The sequence below is a fragment of the Alligator sinensis genome, unplaced genomic scaffold (assembly GCF_000455745.1).
Source record: "Alligator sinensis unplaced genomic scaffold, ASM45574v1 scaffold309_1, whole genome shotgun sequence".
In the NCBI taxonomy this organism is placed as follows: Eukaryota; Metazoa; Chordata; order Crocodylia; family Alligatoridae; genus Alligator; species Alligator sinensis.
The window spans coordinates 1,214,906-1,235,257 of NW_005842080.1; the positions used below are offsets into that span (position 1 = coordinate 1,214,906).

At 42.6% G+C, this 20,352-nt stretch overlaps 1 protein-coding gene across 3 annotated transcripts in view; it reads left to right on the forward strand.

Annotated features, from left to right (window-relative positions):
- The window catches only part of WAC (WW domain containing adaptor with coiled-coil), a 98,582-nt gene extending 78,950 nt beyond the window's left edge, over nt 1-19,632 (forward strand). For 2 of the 3 annotated variants that reach the window (XM_014520044.2, XM_014520047.2), the window contains 3 exons: nt 9,858-10,044; nt 14,721-14,848; nt 18,184-19,632. In XM_014520044.2, coding sequence (XP_014375530.1) covers nt 9,858-10,044; nt 14,721-14,848; nt 18,184-18,253 — 385 coding nt within the window. In that variant the 3' untranslated portion in view covers nt 18,254-19,632. The remainder of the gene's footprint in view (nt 1-9,857; nt 10,045-14,720; nt 14,849-18,183) is intronic. The other variant, XM_014520046.2, reaches the window with a different exon arrangement.
- Nucleotides 19,633-20,352: the final 720 nt, after the last annotated feature.

Consider the following 20,352-nt stretch of genomic DNA (forward strand, 5'->3'; position numbering starts at 1 on the left):
CTATAAACTTGCCAAGGGAGACCAGCAGGCAATGGGAGAGTCCCTGTTTCCCTGAGCACTACTGGGGGTAACAAGGAATAATGGCCATAAGTTGGCTGAGAGTAGATTCAGGCTAGATATCAGGAGGCACTACTTCACTGTCAGGGCGGATAGGAGCTAGAACCAACTTTCAAGGGAAGTGGTACTTGCCTTTACCCTGGGGGTCTTCAAAAGGAGGCTAGACAGCCACCTAGCTGGGGTCATTTGACCCCAGCATCCTTTCCTGCCCATGGCAGGGGGTCGAACTAGATGATCTGCTTAGGTCCCTTCCGACCCTACCAACTATGAGGCCTGCAGCCATGGGAGCCAGTACAGGGGGAGCTCAAGATCATAATCCCAGTCTCCCATACGCCAGTGATGAGGCGTGATGGGATCTAAAGTGCAATCCTACAATGGTACCTCCTGCCATGCATGTATTACATGGCAGGATGTGCAGTTGGACCACTCATTAGATCCCATTGTGTCTTTGCTGGCATGTGTAGAGGTGCCCAGAAAGACAGGCCCTCATTTCTGTTAGATCTGTTCTTTATAGTTGCATGGTTTTTCCCACTGTTACTTCTGTTGTTGAAGGCTGTGCACCAAGTTAATGCTAAAGTAATGTTTTATCTGACCTGGTCTTTGGCTTGGTTTTGATTAACTAAGGAAGAACCAAACTTGAAGTGTGACTATAGTGCATGTTACCTGCTTAAGAAAGCACTCCAGGGCAGGGGTGTATATATACCTAGTAGGTGTACTTTTTTAAATGATTATGTATTAAGCATAGTGAGAATCTTTCTAAGTGAACTTTTTGAAGAGGCTCATGAATTGTGACTTCCGTTAATTATGCAGGCTTGATAGTTACATTAGGACTTTCACTATAATCCTCATAACCTTTCAGTTCAGTCTTGCAGAGTATTTGAATTTTCTGTTGTTTTTAGATTGGATAGCTTTATGGTCAAAACATCCCCCTTTCCAGATTTTCAGGCTGTTATTTTTGCTTTTTTTGAACCATTTTGATTAGCCAAGTGTACAAAATATTTGTAAAAGTTAGCATTTAGGAATGTGTAAGTGGGAGTGTAATTGGAAAGTTACTTTATTGTATTAGCAGCTCCCCCTGCTGCTGGCATGTCATATTAGAGATCTCATACCATTGTTTTTTATTCAGGTTTAAGGTGTCCCATTGTATTTGTATATATTTACATTAATTTATAATAATGATATAATAAAGGCATTATGAACCTCTTAAATTGGTGTGCTTTTTAGGAATTTCTTCAGCTAAACAGGAGTCATGATAGACAGGACGGAAGTTGAGAGGAGAAAAATAGGCATGTTTGAATTACCATGATCCCAGCAGTGAGACTAATTACAGCTCTGTCAAGACAGTAAATGCAGCCTTTTGCCTATATCACCATAAATATGCATTGATTCTCTGCAAATACAAGAGACTTCTCTTGTTAAGAAGTGATTTTAATGTGATTTTAACAGAAACTTCAAAATCTAAATGCCACTAAGTTGCTTGGGTTAATCAGTTCTGTAATTCATTTTGCAGCCTAGGTTGTTAGTCTTATATACTTTTAATAAACATGCATGGGGATTGATTGATTATTTTTATTTCTCTCTCTACCTATATCTGGCTACGCAAAGCTTCAGTAGCTGATTTGATTTGGAGGAGATTCGGCCCAATTCGTCAGCCGAACCTCCGAATCGAATCAGGAGACCCATTAAAAGATCTGAATTGAATCGGAAGCCTCCAAATTGATTCGGGGAGATTCGGAAGGCTTGCAGCAAACAAACTGAGAAGGGGGGGTGATCTTCCATATATGGAAAAGGTTGAGGGGGAGGGGAAAGATGGCTTGGATATTGACGTCTGTAGCTGGCCAGTGACTGATTTTTCTCTGAGTTCCCTTCCAATCACAGTGCTTTGGGGGAGGGACATAAAAAAACATATAACACTGTCTGAAGTAATCTGTGCCTTTTTTATGAGCTGTCTCTCTCTTTGAGCAGCAGCGTCTGAAAGGCTTAGTTTCTTGCTAGCTAGTCTCTCGTCTTGTAAGTTATATCCAAACCTTTCCTACTTACCCTTGCCTACAATCCCTATTGTTATCTCTATCCATTTCTTTCAACTTATTCTTCCACCAAAATCTTCTTATTTGTTCTTGTTAGTCTGTCTTGACTCTCTTCCCCCCTCACAAAAAGAAATCTGTGTTTTTCCATGACAGTGTGTTATCACTGTGCAGGAAAGCACAACATGTATTTTACACGCACACATGCGTGCGCGTGTGTGCTGAAGGGCAGGTGCCAGGTTTTCTGACCAGAGAGGGGCAGAGGGAGAGCTGCAAGTTCCCCCCTCCCCAAACATAGATGCACCCTCTTTACTGACAGCGATGAGTCTTCTGCTGCTAGTGGGTGCAAGAAGGTGGTAGCAGTGCCTTCACCTACACCACCACCACTCACCAGCAGCAGCATGACATTCTCCACCCCAATTCTAGTTCCCAGCATGAGCCTCACCGTGCCAGAGGAGCAGCTGGATCTGGAAGCAGAGGATCTGAGGGCCATCAAGAAGGCAATTCTGGGGAAGGAGGGGGAATCTGAGTTTGTGCTCCACACCTCTCAAAGTTCCCCTAGAGGCAGGTCTCCTTTTCTTGAAGGCACTTTGGAGGAGGTTGTTGGGGGCAGGTGGCTCATCTCCTCTTGTTGTTGTGCCTCTGCCTTGTGAGGAGGGGGATAAAGCAGGATCCCCACTCTCAATCCAGAAGCATGTGGGTAGTGTAGTGTGGTATCATTTTGAGGTGGCAGATGATACCAGGTATGCTACCTGCCAGCACTGCTGAAGGCAGATCAGCCGGAGCAAGGAGGTGAAACACTTTACCACCACAGCGATGTTGCTGCATCTCAGGAGGCAGCACCCCTTTGCCTTTGTTCCTCCTCAGCCTGGCACCAGTGGGAGCGTGCCCAAAAAGAACTCCCCCTCTTGCTCCAAAGTTCCTGTCCCCAAGAAGCAGAGGCAGGCTACCCTGGACCAGTGGGGGAAAGGCAGAGACAAAGCAGGGCGCATTCCATTCTGTAGGTAAAGTCACCCAGAGCATTAGGGAGATACTTGCTCTGGATGGCCAGCCTTTCTCCTTAGTTGAGCAGCCAGGGTTCAAGTGGCTCATGGCGCTTGTGGCTCCATCTTACCAAGTGTCTGCACACACCACCTTTTAGCAGGATGGTGGTGCCCTCCCTGTATGAGGCATGCAGGGAATACTTGAGGGAGGAGCTGCAGAAGGCAGGTCTGCAGGTAGCCTTGCGCTTCATCTTGGACATGTGGAGCAGCTGGGGTAGAGATCATGCCTACCTCTCCCTCACAGGGCACTAGTGCAATCAGTCAGGGTATCGGTGGGCTCTCCTTCAAGTGGAGTTGATGGATGAGTCCCACATGGCAACAGAGATCATGGTGGCCATGAACAGCATGGTGCAGGGGTGGCTTGTTTGGCAGGGTGAGCTCACCCGTGGGTTCATGGTCACCGACAACGGGGCCAATATGGTCAAGGCGGTGCATGATGCCAACTTTGTTGGCATCCGCTGTGTGGCACACGAGCTGCACCTCATAGTCAGGGATGCCTTGGAGGAGAACAGGGCTCCCGGTGACAGCGCCATCACTACCAGCCAGCTCATTTCGAAATGCAGGAAGGTGGCAGGCTACTTCCACCAGAGCATCAAGGGTGGCAAGATGCTGTGGGACAAACAGGCAGAGCTGAGCATCCCACAGCACAATATCATGCAGGATGTGGAGACTCAGTGGAACTCTACATACCTGATGCTGGAAAGGCTGGTGGAGCACCAGAAGGTCAACCATGAGATGGCCTTGGTTGGGGAGATTGGGATCAGTGGCCCCCTTAACAAAGCGGAGTGGGATACCATCTTCCAGATCTTGGTGGTCTTCAAGCCATTCCTCGAGGCCACCAGGAGCCTCAGCACTAGCAATGCCCTCCTTAGCCAGGTGATACCCGTAGTGAAGGAGCTTGAGAACGAAATGGAGAAATTCCAGGGGATCAATGTTCCTGGCTGGATATGAGGCAGCCTGTCACCAGAAGTGCAGGCACTGGTGAAGCAACTGAAGGAGGGCACAAAAAAATGACTGGATCCATTGCGGTCCAGTATGGTCCAGGTGCTGCTGGGCATGCGCGACCCAAGGGTGAAGGGGAGCATCTGCGGCAGCAAAACCTGCAAGCAGTGGACAGAGGTGCTGGTGAATGGAGTCAGGGAGGCAGAAGGGCAGAGGCGGCGGGATGTGGAAGAGAGGGATCCACTTTCCTGTGCCAGCACTCCAGCCATGAGCCAATCTCCTTCACCACAGCTGCTGCCAGTGTGGGCCAAGGGCAGGGCTTTAGTGTTGGGGTCCAGAGGCACCAGACCCCACCATCAGGCAGGTAGCGCAGAGGCCTCAGTGGTTACGTATCTCACCAAAGACAGAGAGCCACTGCACTGTGACCCTTGGGCCTATTGGGCAACCTTCAGCCAAGTGTGGCAGGATCTGGCCACAGTTGCCTGGGAACACCTGTCCTGTCCACCGACCAGTGTTCCAAGTGAGAGGGTGTTCAGCATTGCTGGGGATATAGTGACACCCCACCACACCTCCTTGGATCCTGGTTTGGTGGAACAGCTGGTGTTCCTGAAGGTGTACCTCCCTGGAGTTCCCCAAGCTCCACGTGCAGACAGAGTGAGTGTCACCCTCCTCACTCCACACCTATTTGCTTTTTTTTTATTTGCTATCAGAACCTTGAGGTGCACTTTCACAGAAAACCCTGCACCATTCTGCCTGAAACCTGGCAGGCCTCATGCCCACATGAGGGGCTGTCATCCCTGCTGTTTTCATCCCGCTCTGCCTTAACACACACAAGTGATACGAGTTTCTTGTTTTCAACAGTTTGAGGTGCACTTTCACAGAAGCCCCTGCACCTATCTCCTTGAAACTTGGCAAGCTTCATGCCTTCAAAAGGGGCTACCATCCCTGCTGTTTTCATCCGAATCTGCAAAAAAAATGACAGTTATAGGTATTTTAATAATTCCCCATTATAGTCTATAGCTGCAACTCCGAATCAAATCGGGACAGTGATTCAAATCGCCAAATTGAATCACTGTCCCTTTGAATCAGCCAAATCCCAATCCGAAGCGAATACTTGCTGCTTTTCACAGGCCTACTATATATATCTATTTATCTATATATACATATATATAGATAGATAATGAGAGAGAGCGAGAGATTTCCCCATCCATTTATAAACTCTGATATCTTCATTTTCCCTTGGGCAACTTTGGACTGTATGGATTAAAGTCAAGCTATAATAGCCATATATGTACTTTTTCTGTGCAAATAAAGGTGTCCATCAAGTCTAATTCTCGCTTTTCAGATTTGCAAGTGATAATAGTGAATTAGGTGGTGAGAGATTAAATCATGGAAGAAGACTGTGACATTACAGGGAAATGCAAACAAAACTTTCTGCCTTTTTTTCTGTTTTTTGACTGCTTGATACATTTCTTTAGTTAAGTTGGTTTTAAAAGTAGGGATTGTTAAGCATGAGCCTGAAAAAATGACAGAGGAGTAGAATATCAGAAGTGGCATTTGGGGAAGACAGGAATAGTGAACAGAATAGATTAAGTGAGTGGAAACAAAAAGATCTGGAAGATAAAAGGTTATTGATTGTGAGGAATCAAAATAGACACAATCAGGTTATTAACAATGGTTATCAGGTTTAGAAAACTGAAGACTGGAGATTAGTAGCAGTTTTCAGACCCTGATGTAGGAATGGAAGGTTATTGATTTAAGGTATGTCTACATCAGGCTGCTGTGGCAAAGAATGTGGTGGCATGAAGCTTTTATACCACAAGGCAGCCATGGTGAGAGTGGTTGTGCCCTTAGAACACATGGGAATTAGATATTTGCCATGGTGTCCTCATGATGGAGATTTTGGGCCACATGAAAAGTGTTTTAGCTTGGTATGGTCTTTTGTAGTTTACCAGAAAGCTATTTTAATATTAGAACTGTCTTCATGGACCAGGATATCATGGTGCGATACACACAGCAAAAGTGGTCTCTGCCTCTGCAGGGCATGCAATCTAAAAGAAAGGCAGATGATGAGGAACAAGTGTTGATTCAGCATGATAGCATTGGTTTAAGTTAAGGGCATATAGCTTATGATCTGCAGGCCTGCCTGTGTAGCCATTGGATCTGTCTTGTGGAGCTGGGGCTTTGGCAGCTTTGTTGATGTCATGCTACTACCAGTCAGCAGCAGCAGCGACTGTGTCCTAGTAATTCACCTTGGACCTCAGGTGCACCATTCTGGCTGGCCCTGCCAAAAAAAAAAAAAAGTTGCCAGCTAGTGGTGTGAGTATACCAGTAATGCCAACTGTTGCAAAAACATTGCAAGACTCATGATTTTCAGGTTGAAATAACTGACTCATGATTTTGATAAATCCTCAAATCTCTGGGTTTTCCCAGCTGGTAAGTCTGTGGAGGAAAAGGGTGGGGGGTGAGATCGAGGCCCTCGGGGTGAGGGAGGAAGTGGGGCAGGAGCAGGGGCTGGGATGAATGGGGCTGAGGTGGGTTGTTCAGAGGTTGGGGGGGGTGCAGCTCTGCGCACCCCCAGGGCATGGGGGCATGTGCCCCCGCGGGGCTATCTGCTCCTGCTGCCTTTGCTCCAGGAGCTCAGCCGTGTGACACTAATGTGCTTTCTGTCACTGGGTGGGCAGGGGAACACACTGTGCGGCCAGCGTGCCCCACATTCCCTAACCGCCTGACAAGTTGCAATGTCATCGCACAGCTGAGCTCCCAGAGCAAAGGCAGCAGGATGCAGAGCCCTAAGCCTGCAGTGAACAGCCCACCTCTGCCCTGCGGGGGGCACACGCCCCCCACCCCGGTCTCTCCAGGGGTGTATGGAGCTGCAGGGAGTCATGTTCCCTCTCCTCCCCTGTGCACCTCTGGACAACCTTCCCTGGCCTCAGGGTCCCATTCACCCCAGCCCCTGGTCTCGCCCCACTCCCTCCCTCACCATGGGGGCCTCAATCTTGCCCCCCTCCACTTCCCCTTCACTCCTTCCCCCCCGCCCCCCCCCCCCCCCCCGACGCACAGTCCAAACGCAGCTCCAACCCCCTCCCACACACACAGACCCCCACACCTTCACAAATAACACTCCCCCACACATATACTACAAAAATAGCATCTCAGGATTTACATGCCACATAAAGAGTTTGTCGCATCATTTTTGGCACAGTGTGGTTGGCAATACTGATATACCAGCAGCCTAACTGTGGATGAGGTATGCATGTTTTTATAATCGCCATGGCAAAAGTGAGTTTTAAGAAGGAATTTGAAAGAGGATGATGAGGTGGTTGTATAGAAATCTATGGGAATTGCCTTCCAGGCAGGAGGACCAGCCAGGGAGATAGCAAAATAAAGTTTGAAATTTTAACAAGTTAGCATTGAAAGCAGGCAGCAGGGCTGATGAGACAGAAGTAGCCTTTTGATACTTAATGAAAGATGATAGGGAGGAGATATGCCAGAAGGGTATGGGGACAGAAAGTAAAGATGGGGACTTAGTTTTGATTCCATAGAGATAAAGAAGTCCAGGGAAGAATTCAGGGAAAGGAGTAACATGGTAAAAGCAACACTAGAAAAAATTCTTTGCAGCAGCATTCCTTATTGGATATGGGCAGGACAAAATTATATTTGTCAAAACAGAGGAAAAAATACTGTGCATGAGAAGGGAGATGGGAAGAGCTTACCTAGAAATTTAGCTATGTGGAAAGTGTCACAAACCTATCCATGGAGTATCCCCCAAGTCCCAGTTTCTCCCTGGTGTACCCCTGCTTATCCCAAGGAACAGACCAAGGTTTACTCTGAGATAACTCCTTATTCCCATAAGCTTCAGCTCCAGGCCTCTTATATCAGACCTTACTAGTGCAAAAGGCATTCTCTGCCAACTCTAAGTGACCTCCCCTTTGGGTTGTGAAAGAAATTTTAAATCTCCCTTTCCCTAGATAGGGCTAGCCCAAAATATTACTCACTCAGGGATCACTCTTTTCCACAGGCAACTAGTAAGGAGACAAACAGTTGCACACGAAAAAATGACCACAGGTTTGAAGACAGAAATAAAAAGACAAGTAAAGTTTCTTCCCCTATCATCTGGCTACATCCTAGCCCTCCTGAGAAACCTGCCATTGTTTTTAGAGATCAGCCTTCCTGCTGCTTTCAGCAGCTTGGGAATATGTAAAAGGCAAAGCATATCATGCTGCCTCTTAAGTATATCACAACCAGCCTCCCCATCAGTATTGTATTAACTGCTGATGAGTCAAAGAATCCTCCAGAAATTTCTCTAGAGGCATCTGAAGTACCTCTGGCTAATGGGCCACTTCTCTCAGATGCCTTTGCTACAGAGGGGCTGATTTCCCCAGTACAGGCTAACAATGCCTTGGGTGTTCTACTGTCTCTCCTTTTGTTTGTGGCTGGGAGTGGCAGTTGTCTTTAAGTATGTATGCCTCAGTCCTTTGGCTAAATCATGTCCAAAATTATAAAGATGTACATAGACAGCACAACACAATGTATACAGTGATAAAAGTGACATAAATAGATACATTATAATATGCTTTCCAGCTAGACCATATATGCTATATCAGTACAACAGAAGGCAAGAAAACATTTATGACGTTAATAATTTGAATGAGAGGATCGAGTGCATGCTTAGCAAACTTGCAGATGGCACCAAGTTGGGTAAAGTTGTAGATACTCCAGAGGGCAGGGCTAGGATCCAGAATAACCTAGATAAACTGGAAAAATGGTCTGCAATCAATCTAGATGAGTCAGCGGGACAATTGTGATGTTCTGTATTTCAGATGCAGTAATTGCTCTCACAAATACAGATTGGGCAATCAGTGGCCAGGCTGCAGTAGTGCAGAGAAGGACCTGGGTATTGCTATCAACCATTATTTAGTGTGGAGAAGATGGGAGTGGGGCTGGATTTGATAAGTCTTCAAATACCTGAAGGGTAGTTACAAAGGTAAAGGATTAACCTTTCTCTGTGGCTGCAAGGGCCTGGATTAGGAGCAGTGGCCTCAAGGTGCAGGAGAAGAAATGTAGGTTGGACTCTACTATGAGGGTGGTCAATCATTGGAACAGGCTGCCTAGAGTAGTGTTGGAATCTGTCCCTGGAAATTTCCAAGAGCAGGCTAGACGTTTGACCGGGATGGCTTAGTCAGGGATGATCCTGACTGAACAGACGGCTGAACTTTGATGGTCTCTTGAGGAGTTTTCCAGACAAAACTTCAGTTTAGGCATGGCCATGCCTCTAAGCTAGAGGCAGAAATGTTTAATCAAGCAGAGACCATATGCATGAGGATTCCTTTTGTTGACTAAGCAAATTACTTAGTATTACTTAGAATTACTTAATATCAGTCATCTTTGAAAATCTCAAGTTCTTTAGCCAATTTATATATGGGTAGAAAGCATGCCTATAACAGCCCAAGGAGCAATGGAATATAGGCATCTTTGAGGTGGCACACAACTAAATCAGTTTGCACTATAACACTCCCTTAGTTTAAGTCCTGATGAATATACTTAACAAATCTAATAGACTCTATAGTCGGAATTATTATGGGGTGAAATGTAATTATCAGAACTTGGCAAAGATGAAAAGTGTTACAGGATGAATTGGTCAGAAATGTGACAGCCTGAATGTTGATGTTCTGGTAATGTAGCTTGTGGCAGAATATTATGAAGTTGCATAGAGAGTTTACTGATTCCTTTTTAGGTTTACATACCCTTTAAGAACCCATGTCTTTCTAATCTTTGTTTCTCCTTCTAGTAGTCAGAGAAGTCCATCACCAGGTCCAAATCATACCTCCGGCACTAGTGCATCAAATTCAACAACTGCACCACAGAATGCATCTGTACGCCCTACATGTTCATTAACACCTACGCTAGCGGCACACTTCAATGAAAATCTTATAAAACATGTTCAAGGCTGGCCTGCAGACCATGCAGAAAAGCAGGTAGGTATACATGCTGATTTATGTTGAAAATTTAAGACTACCCTGTCCGTGTGCTAAGAGTCTAGTTCATGACCAAAAGTATTCATTACTTTGTGTCTGAGCCCCAAAATATGTTTTAAATATTGAATGTAAAATTAGTATCGTTTGGTGAATTAACTGTTCAAATAAAATGTCTAAGAAACAGGTGCAGATCTTGCTTATGAATACCAGTGATTTTCAAGTGCTAGATAATGATGAGCCTCATATGTATGGATCTTGTATTTCAGTTTTGAAAAATGTCAGAACTGTTTGCACATGGCCACGTTATTATTGCAGTTATAATAAGGAAAACCAGGCTGTATGAGAAGCCTCGATAGTCTTGAGCATTAGAGTAACGGATGATTTCTGGAATGCTCTTTCAGTTACATTTTACCTAATCACCATCTGAATGTCGTCTTTCTCTATGCTCAGCCCTTTTTAACTATTTTAATATTCCCGTGAATGTTCAGCTATAGCGGTAAGACAGCAGAGCCTCTGCAATTAAGCCCCGTATCAGTTTTTTAAAAATTTTGTTACCACGCGTATAAAAATTCCTATCCAGACTGTTGCACAAACTACAAAGGCACTGGTGTGCAGTGAGCCTTGTTTAAAGAAGTGGTGTCTTTTTCTCCTCTAATCCTACAGATATGGCCCTGCAGCCTTTTTCATACATAATTCCATAGTACATTCATACATGTGGTCAGGTCTCTGTCCTGCATGTTCTTCCATGATCTTGATTCCACTTTTTTTTACAATACTGCTTTGAAATCAGGACATACGAATTACAAGCAGCAAATGGATTAATTGTCATGTTCAGACAAACCAGTTCATGTAAACAGTGACCTGAATAATGTACCTTTTGAGATTTATTTAAAAAATGTGGCTGAAATGTCATTCCCCTTCCCCCCCTTTTTACAATTCTTGGTTCTAAATGGAAGTAAAAGCATCATAAGTTTTAGTGCAGGATCTTGGTGTATACACAGGGTACAGGATAGGAACTGTAGGCTATTTCCTGGTGCAGAGGAACCTGTAAGCATCAGTATTGTAAAAAGCTTCGTATTATAGTGTCATTTTGTCATCTTCATGCACTGAATGAAGTATCTCTGCCAGGAAATTTTGAGGGCAAGACTGCATTCGTTGAGCTTGACTGCCATAAATAAATATTGAGCTACACACTCATCTCCCTCCAACTTTTTCTTTCATGTGGTACCATTCTCTATTATATAACCTCAAAAATACTCAATTGTAAATTAAAGACTGGAATCTCCACTTTATTTTGGCTACTTTGACATGTTGTGATGTGAGTGCAGGTCTTTCTTAATTGGCCTTAGTTGTCACAGCTTCCTTCCTACTTGGGTATAGTGGTGAATCTACAGTGGAAATGTACTAAATAGTTATGGTTAGTATTGCACAAAATAAAGTCAGTAGAATTGTTACAAGAGTACTCTATTTTTTTTTTTATTTCTTAAATATTCATTTACAGAATCTTTTAACTTTAAAAATCTAGGGCTGTTTTAAGACTAAAGACTAATCACTCAGTTTTATGGTCAAACTGTATATTAGTAACTTAAAGTTTAGATATTACAGATGATGGCATAATCTTTATATACCTGTAAACCTAGAAATTTAAGAGATTTATGCCTAAATCTGAACATATTAAGAAATGTAAATACCCAAGGCATCAAGTAGCTTTTTAATTCATCAGTATCCTGACAATGCTAAAGGGAAGTATGAGGGAGGAGTTTTAAGAAGTTTGGAATTGCACACAACACAATTCTTTAAGTATAATTGTATTTACATAGTGTCATTAAAGGATATTTGGTGTAGCAGCAAATGGGTTCCAGTACCATTTCTAAACAGATTTGCCTCTTTATATCCTGGCATTTCTTGAAGGGGATTATCCTGTCTTGTTTGACCATGCTGTATATACCCAGCTGGTTTAACCTTTTGCCACTGTCTTTCTGTCTAGCTCTTTCTATTTTGTTCCAACCCTGCTCCCCCATGCTTAGTTTATCCATTTATTCCTGGTGGCAGAAATAGTAATATTTCTCAAATTGTAAAATTTCCTTGATATTTGTTTGTGGCCTTCCTTTGTGTGTTGTCCAAGATGCCTTTTTTCTGACACCTTATAAATTACAAATTCATATATGATGTTTGCCATCTATGATTACCCCTAGAGGCTCATTCAGTATTTCTCCTTTTAAGTATTTGATTTTCATTTCAGACATTTGTTTTGGATTGTTTCTTCGGGCTTGTCACCCTATTTTTCTGACCATATTTTGGATATTTTTTGCTTTCCTTTTTATAACGCCTCGCAATAATAATTAAAAAAAAATAATGATGATAAGAGAAGTCTTAGAGGGGTGAAGAAGGGCTAGCAGAGGGTAAAGGGTAAAGTAAAAGGACCCGAGGAATTTGCTTGGTCAGCTTGACTTCAGCACATCTTCCCCCAAAATCAGCCCTCTAAAACTGGGGGGCTTGACTTAAGCAGAGCAGCTACTTTTCTGTCTGGAATAGAAGCTTGGAGGCATAGTAAAATGAAAATGGTTCCTGCTTCTTCACCTTCCCATGCCCCAAGATCTGCATGGAGGAGTGGCAGCGCTGTGGACCCATTTAGGCATGCTCTGCAGGCTTCCTTAGTGTGCTTGGCAACAGATTGCAATAGTCTATAGGGCAGCCCTGATTGGCTGACCCAGACTGCCCATGGTCAGCCTGTGTTTCCCTGCAGTACAATGTGGGGATTGTGAAGGGGAAGTGTTTTTCAGCAAGAGTCCAACAAGCGATAGTGTCTCCCTTGGGGAAGAGGGCAAAGCTGGAGGACTATGTTCTCTTCTGAGAGAAAAGAACATGGCATGTGCAGACGTTCAGTGTCCTAGGAGAAACACTTTTGGGAGTGATTTTGGTTGTTTCCAGGTTATTTTTTCCCTGGTGTGGCCATTTTTACCCTGGGAGAGAGAGCCTGAATATATCTACACTCGTGATTTCTCCTGGGAGAGTGGCAACTCTGAGGAGAAACTGAATTTTTGTATGAGGCCACTATCATGGCTGGTGAGGGCTCTGCGTTTCTCCTGCCAGCATTCAGCAGGGCCTGACCCTGTTTTTTAATCCTCTCCCAACTGTTAAAATAGCAGCAGTGTTTTGCTAAGCAGCTAGAAGCTGCTGCCAGTTCAGCAGCAGCAATGAGTGGGTTAAAATTAATTATCTGACTGATGACTAATGAGGCACTCCATGTAAGCAGGTTTCAGCCTTGACTTGGGGCAGGTGGAGGTGGTGAGCAGGGGGATTTTTTTTTTCTCCATTCTGCCTTCTCAGAACAAGGCACATGTATTTCCTCACATACCATCTGCCTCAAAATAAAACTACATTGGCAGCAGTACTGCAGAAAAGAATGCAAGTGTAACAGCATATTATAAATCGAATGAGTTTAATGTGGTGCTGTTGCAGAAAAGATAAATGCTTTTCCAGGATGTATTAATAGAATGTTATATGTAAGACGGACAGAGTAATTATTTTGCTCTGCTTGGTAAGGCCAGGCCTCATTTGTGGCTATCCTTCTTGTGGAAACCAGGTGTATTTGGAGGAAGTGAAAAAAGCAACAAAAATAAAATTTGAAAAACATGATCTGTGAAGAAAGATTGGAAGGATTTTTGGGGTTGGTTAGTCTAGAACAGAGAGCACTAAGGAGGTATATGCAAGTCTTCCAATGTTTAAAAGAGGACAGTGATAAGCTAATTTGTTTTCACCAGGGGTGGGAGAAGTATTAATTGGCTTAATTTGCAGCAAGCAAGATTTAGCTTGTTTTAGGAAAAGGCTAAATAATGAGGAACCCGTTTCACTGCTTAACTGTTCTTAAGGAGCTTGTTGAATCCCTGTCATTCAGGTGTTTAGGAAAAAGTTAAACAAATACAGACATCCTGCATCTTACACGGGTGTTACATTCTAAAGGCAGCGCATGAAGGCGAAAATCACGTATAGTGAAATCGCATATTACCGTGCCAGCGGTGACTGCCTCTGCCTCTGAAACCTCCCACCGCCGCTGTGGAGCCACGCTTAGAGCTGTGCGGCCGGAAGCGCGGCGTGGTGGTGGGGATGGCTTACTACCATGTCCGGCGGCCAGCCACACAGCTCGGCATGGCTCCCAGGCGGCGGCGGGGGGGTTTTGGGGGAGGGGGAGGGGCGCGGTGGTGGCCGGGCCTCCAGGTAAGTGGCAGCACCATGTGCAGACTCAAGCCCCGTCCCCCCTCCCCACCCATGTATAGTTGCATTCGCATGCACATAAGATGCGGGATGCCTGTATCTATCAGGGATGCTTTTAAGTACACAGGAACTGAACTAGTTTATCTCTTGAACGTTCTTCCAGTTCTATATTTCTTCAATTGTAAATAAATTTTATAGAGAATTTAAGATGTTTTAAAACTAAATCCTACATTCATACATTTGTCTATTTTTTTTGTAATTGAATTGAAAGCAAGTGCCCCTTTGCCAGGTGCAAAACGATTACATTTTTTGGGAGGAGTATAGTGCAGAATATAAAATATTCCTTCAGTTGGACTGAAATAGGTCTTACATTTCCTCAGACTATGTTCACTTTCTTGTAGGAAGTTACCAAAAAACACGGAACTAACTTTCAAATTAATTTTGTATTTTAACTCTTGCAGGCATCAAGATTACGTGAGGAAGCCCATAATATGGGAAGTGTTCATATGTCAGAAATTTGTACTGAATTAAAAAATTTAAGATCTTTAGTTCGAGTATGTGAAATTCAAGCAACTTTGCGTGAGCAAAGGTAAGAGTTTGGATATTTATCTTCAACATATCCTTAATTTTATCCCTCCTTGCATCTTGTTTTAAATAAGCTTGGTTTGACGGCAGTTAAAGTTTTAGCATGTTTACCTGTGTCAGATACAGAAGCTATCTTTTATGTATATATCTTGCATACTACCCATGCAGATACCTATAGAAAATTTCTTATGAATAGGACCAGATATGCAGTTTTTTTAAGAGACTAGACAAGATGTTGGGTTGAAACCATATGAGCTGGCTAGGACTTTGAAAGACTTAATTACATCTGTCTCTAATGATACTAACATAAGCTGTTGTAATGTAAATGTTAACATCTGTCAGAACAAAATCACAGTAAATTTAACTCTTTCAGGGCTGAAGCTCACTTGCATTGCTACAGGACAGTAGTTTTCAACCTTTTCATACTTGTGGCACCCTTCAGAAAATGCCAGTTCTTAGTTTTCACTTGTTTTTTGAATGCAGAAAGATAATAGAGCAACTCTTATGTTGCAAAGAACTCAGAAAGACCACAACAGGTCAGAATGTTTCTAACACTACAGACTCCTGTTTGAAATCCCTGGATTTATCATGTGATTTAATGTTTGCAAACCTAACATTTTGTGGAATCCCACAGTCCCCTTAAAGGTCTCAAGGTCCCCCAAGGTGCTGTGACACCCTGGTTGACAATTACTGCTATAGAAGGTAACAGAATTAACAGTTCTTCCAGTTCCCATTTGATTCTTACGCTGAGAATATTAGGTCTAAAACTGTAGGAAATTACATAAGAAGAACTTTTTTGTTATTTCCTAAGCCAGTGCTGTCTAACTGGCAGTGGCGCAAAGGAGTACGGATACCACCTGTGGCCCCCAGCCCCACTAATGCTGGACAGCCCTAAGCTAAGGAGGCTGATTCTCGTCAATATTTAGGTGGAAGGCCTGCAATCTTGAGATTCTCTAGTAGATACTGGAAAATGAGTAGATTATTTTTCTTCCGAGTTAGTATCGGATGATTGTTTTTGTATAGTACGGAAAGCACTATGATATTAAAAATCTTCTTAGGATAAGGTATCTTCTAAACTTCCATTTTGATTGATTTCATTTTGACTAAAAAATACTTTGCAGAAGCAGTAGGGTGCTGCATTTTTCATTAACTGTCTGCACAGCTGAGCTGTTTATATTTGTTGTGTTGTACCATAGAAATGGCTGTTGGTTGGTTGGGCAGAAGTGACTACTGTAATCAGAAATGGGGACCTTGCAAAATGCTTCAGGATTTTTCTTGAGGAAAGATATCAGCATGTCCATGTTTCTCTAAATGCTACTTTTCTTCAGTATAGCTATAGTAACTTAGCATTTTTAGTCAATTATAACTCATTGTTTCAACAAACTATTTGCTTTTTTGTAAATGATAAAGTTTACAGGGATAATTTCCACCCTGACTTTGGAAATATATTTAAACCTTCATCACATAAGCATTAGTATTTAAAGTAGAATTATAGTAATCTACATCCACTCATAAGTTGTGTCCTTAAGGTACTGAGGGAATTTAAATCTGTATCCACAAGGATTAGTCCAAAAATTAATCTCTATTTTTTCCTTGGCCATATATCATTGGAAAAATATTAAACTTGCACAGAAAATTTTGCACATCATTGCTGAACACAGATATTTTTCAGCATAGTCTCCTTTTGTCAGTGGCATGTATATTCGTTAAAAAGTGTTTGAATAAGTTGCACATATTTGTGGATTAATTATATAATGCTAGATTGGGATATTTTATATATAAGTATTAGAGGTGCACTGATGCATCGGTCCGATATTGGATCCGTACTGATATAAAGAAAATTGTCTATATTGGATATCGGCCCAATGGGGCCAGTAATTTGGCTCATAAATGCCCGTGCTGCGTGCAGCCACAGCACAGCATGGAGCAAAGCCAGCAGCATGGAGAGCTGCCTCCAGCTGGTAAGTCAGAAGGGGAGCAGGGTAAGAGGTGGGGGGCGGATCAAGGCTCCCCACAGTGAAGGAGGGGGCAGGGGCAGGCACTGCCCAGTGTGGGGGCTGAGGGGGCAGGATGGAGGCGCAGCTCCCATCACTGTTTGCACACCACGAGAGCGGGGACAGGAGGACATGTGCCCCCAGGTCTGGTGGCATGGAGCAGGCTGCAGCTGTGGGGTGGAGCTGGAGCCAGAGCTGGCATTGCTACGGGGCTTTTCTTGCCGGGGGCTGGGCTCGGAGTGGGCTCTGGCCATACTGGAAAGAGGCTCCAGCCACCCCAAATTTCACTACGGCTCCGCTCCCAGCCCTGTGCCGTCACCTGGCACAGCCCTGGCTGAACACCCCACCTCCACCAAAGCGCCGGGAAAAGCTGGGGCTGTGCCGGGTGGCAGCACAGGCCTGGGAGCGGAGTTGCAGCAAAATTTGGGGCAGCTGCAGCCTTCTCCCAGCACTGCTGGAGCCTGCTCCGAACTCAGCCCCTGGCAAGAAGAGCCCCACGCAGCACCAGCTCTTGCTCCTGCTCCACACCACAGCTGTAGCCCACCCCACACTGTGTAGATCCGGGGCTCAAACATACATACATGCAGTTATCCATATATATATATCCCAATATATTTATATATCCCAGTCTAGCATTATATATATTTAACATATAGGGATAGTGTATAGCTCACCTTTACAGTTATGCTAAAGAACTGAAAGCACACCTCTAGCTCTTCTTCCAGTATATCAGTTTGAACTTCTGTCCAAGGGAAAGTACAAGTTTGTTGACCCGTAACATGGGAGAAACAACAAAGGAAGGTCGAGCAATGTAGCTGGTGCTTCTAACGGCATTCTCGTGCCCAAGAGAAGACAGATTCAGGTGTATGTGTTGCCGTGGCCTTCCTCTGTCTGAGGGAGAAGAAAGTATCTGAACACAATTTATTAAAAGCAGATAAGAATTACACCTCAACCCCCAGGAGAGATGTACGCCATATGCAGATATAATTTTTTGCAGGATTCATGTACTAAAGGTGTTCTTTTGAGTTCCCTTAGGTCTTGAACCTTAATTCTGTTCATGCTTATCCTTAAGCTTAATGTGAAGATATCAATCATTAGAACCAGCAATTTGATCCTTTTTCTTAAAAACAAAAATTTAATCTAAATATATGCAACTCTATTCTTTGTTTTGTTTTCTTGTGGTGAGATTTAACTGTCTGCCAGACTTCGGGTAATGTCAAATGAACATCAAGCTAGACTGTGGTGGAGTTTGAGCATGCCTTTATTAAAATATTAAAGATTTAGATGAATATTGTTATTGAATGTAATGACTCTTTACACTAACTTTAATTTTTTTGTATTGCAGGATACTATTTTTGAGACAACAAATTAAAGAACTTGAAAAGCTAAAGAATCAGAATTCCTTCATGGTGTGAAAAGTTGTGAATAATTGCACATGGTTTTGAGTACAGGAACTATAAAACTGGTTGCCCAGTCTTAACATTTTTGAGCTGCATTTGAGTAGACTTTGGACCGTTGAGCTGGGCAGAAAAAAATGACATGGGGAAGGGGACAGGAGGGAGTCAATTCAGGGGAAAGATACAAGGATGATTTGTAAAACCCTTGAAATGTAGATTTCTTGTAGATGTATTCTTCACGTTGTAAATATGTTTTGTAGAGTGAAGCCATGGGAAGCCATGTGTATCAGAGCTTAGACATCCAAAACTAATCAATGCTGAGGTGGCTAAATACCTAGCCTTTTACATGTAAACCTGTCTGCAAAATTAGCTTTCTTTTTTAGTTAATTTATCATTCATTCAGAAATCTTGCATTTCCTAAAATTCAATGCGAGCGCCAGGCGATTTGTGTCTAAGGCTGCAACAATTTGGGTAATGTACAAATATCATGAAACAACTGTTTCCACACTTGCACCGAATCAAGAGCAGTGCTTCTCCATTTCTGTTTTACAGAGAAATGTTTTTCATTTTCTGTGTTCCATTTTCCCCCTAAAATCCTAAATCTGATTTTATCAGTTTTTTAATGCTTCTAATTTTCTCCTTTCTTAAGGCACTGTTGCTATGGCACTTTTTTCTATAATCTTTTCATTCCTGTGTACAGTAGCTTAAAATTGCAGTGATTGAGCATAACCCACTTGTTTGTATAAATTATTGAAACGTATTTCCATTTGCACCCTGTAAGAATGGACTTGTAGTACTGCTGGGCATGTGTGCTGAAAGTACATTACTTGCTCAAATATAAGGAAATAGCCCAATGAACATGTTAACATGGTTGTGGGAGGGGAAAGAGGAAAAAAAGCTAGTCAGATGTGAATTGTATCTGTTGTAATAAAAATGTTAAAACAAAACACTGGTTTTCATTTCCTTTGGTCAACACATTAAAATTTGGTCTGTTTGGGGATTCTTTATCAGAACTATTCTTGTTGAATACTTTTGTACTTAATTGAAATAATTCCTTAAGGGAGGTTTTGTTTAAAACTTGTAAAGAGGAAATTGTGTATAAAATATTTAATGAAATATAAAATTCAACAAGGATGATTAAGACACCTCCCCAACAGTTGTCATATGTTAACTCCTGGTTTACCTGTCTTGCTATTATGACATTTCATTTCGAAGGATGTTTGTGTTGTAGCTAACTGTTCAAGTCTGGTGCTGACTGCTGTTCTTTAACCATCACAAAACGCTGAATTTGTGTAATTGGAGCAACCCACTGTTTGAAAATGGTGGAAAAGCTCAGCTTTGTATATTGTTTCCTAAAGTATATTAAAAATAAAAAAGAAACTATTGCTACTACAAAATAAACTTGACTTTTTCTTTGCATAAATGTATAGTCATGGCTTGGTGCTAATGTGGGGCTGCCAGAAATGTGTAAATTCATGTAGCTTTTGTATTTTGCAGAAGTTATAAAAAGAATACTAAATCCTTTTCTTCTTCAAAATACCAATGCGTTTTAATGCATACATCACTTTTGTTCAAAACAGCACCCACAAGTTGTAAAATCCTGTCTTTCAACACCAGAGAGATTGCTTAATTTTATTTAACCTGTTCTCAAATATTACAAATATTTTCATCAGATTTTGCCAATAGTAATTTTCTAGCCAGTGGAAACTGTAATATTTTATGTCCCACTGGTTTTGAAGAAATGTTTAGATTTTAAACGCTTCAAACTAAAATACTAAGAACAGCTAGCTGCAATTTACTGCAAGAGCAATGCTTACACTTGATTTGGATGCAAGGAGACTGATATTTTTTCTCTTGATAATTTTTGCATATTAGAAGTTAAATTCAGTATTTTCCAGACTATCTAGATGGGGTGTGGTATATGTACATCTTTATTTACAATCATTTTGCCATAGTCTTAACTCTACATGACTCTTCCAGGACTGTTGTCTTAGATGATGGCTGTAATCCAGTATTCTTCTTAAACAACAGAAGCATAGTTAGCTACAGTCTGTCAACAGTTAACCTCTTCCTAACACTCCAGCTGTGCATAACTACCTATGTGAAATGGTGCATTC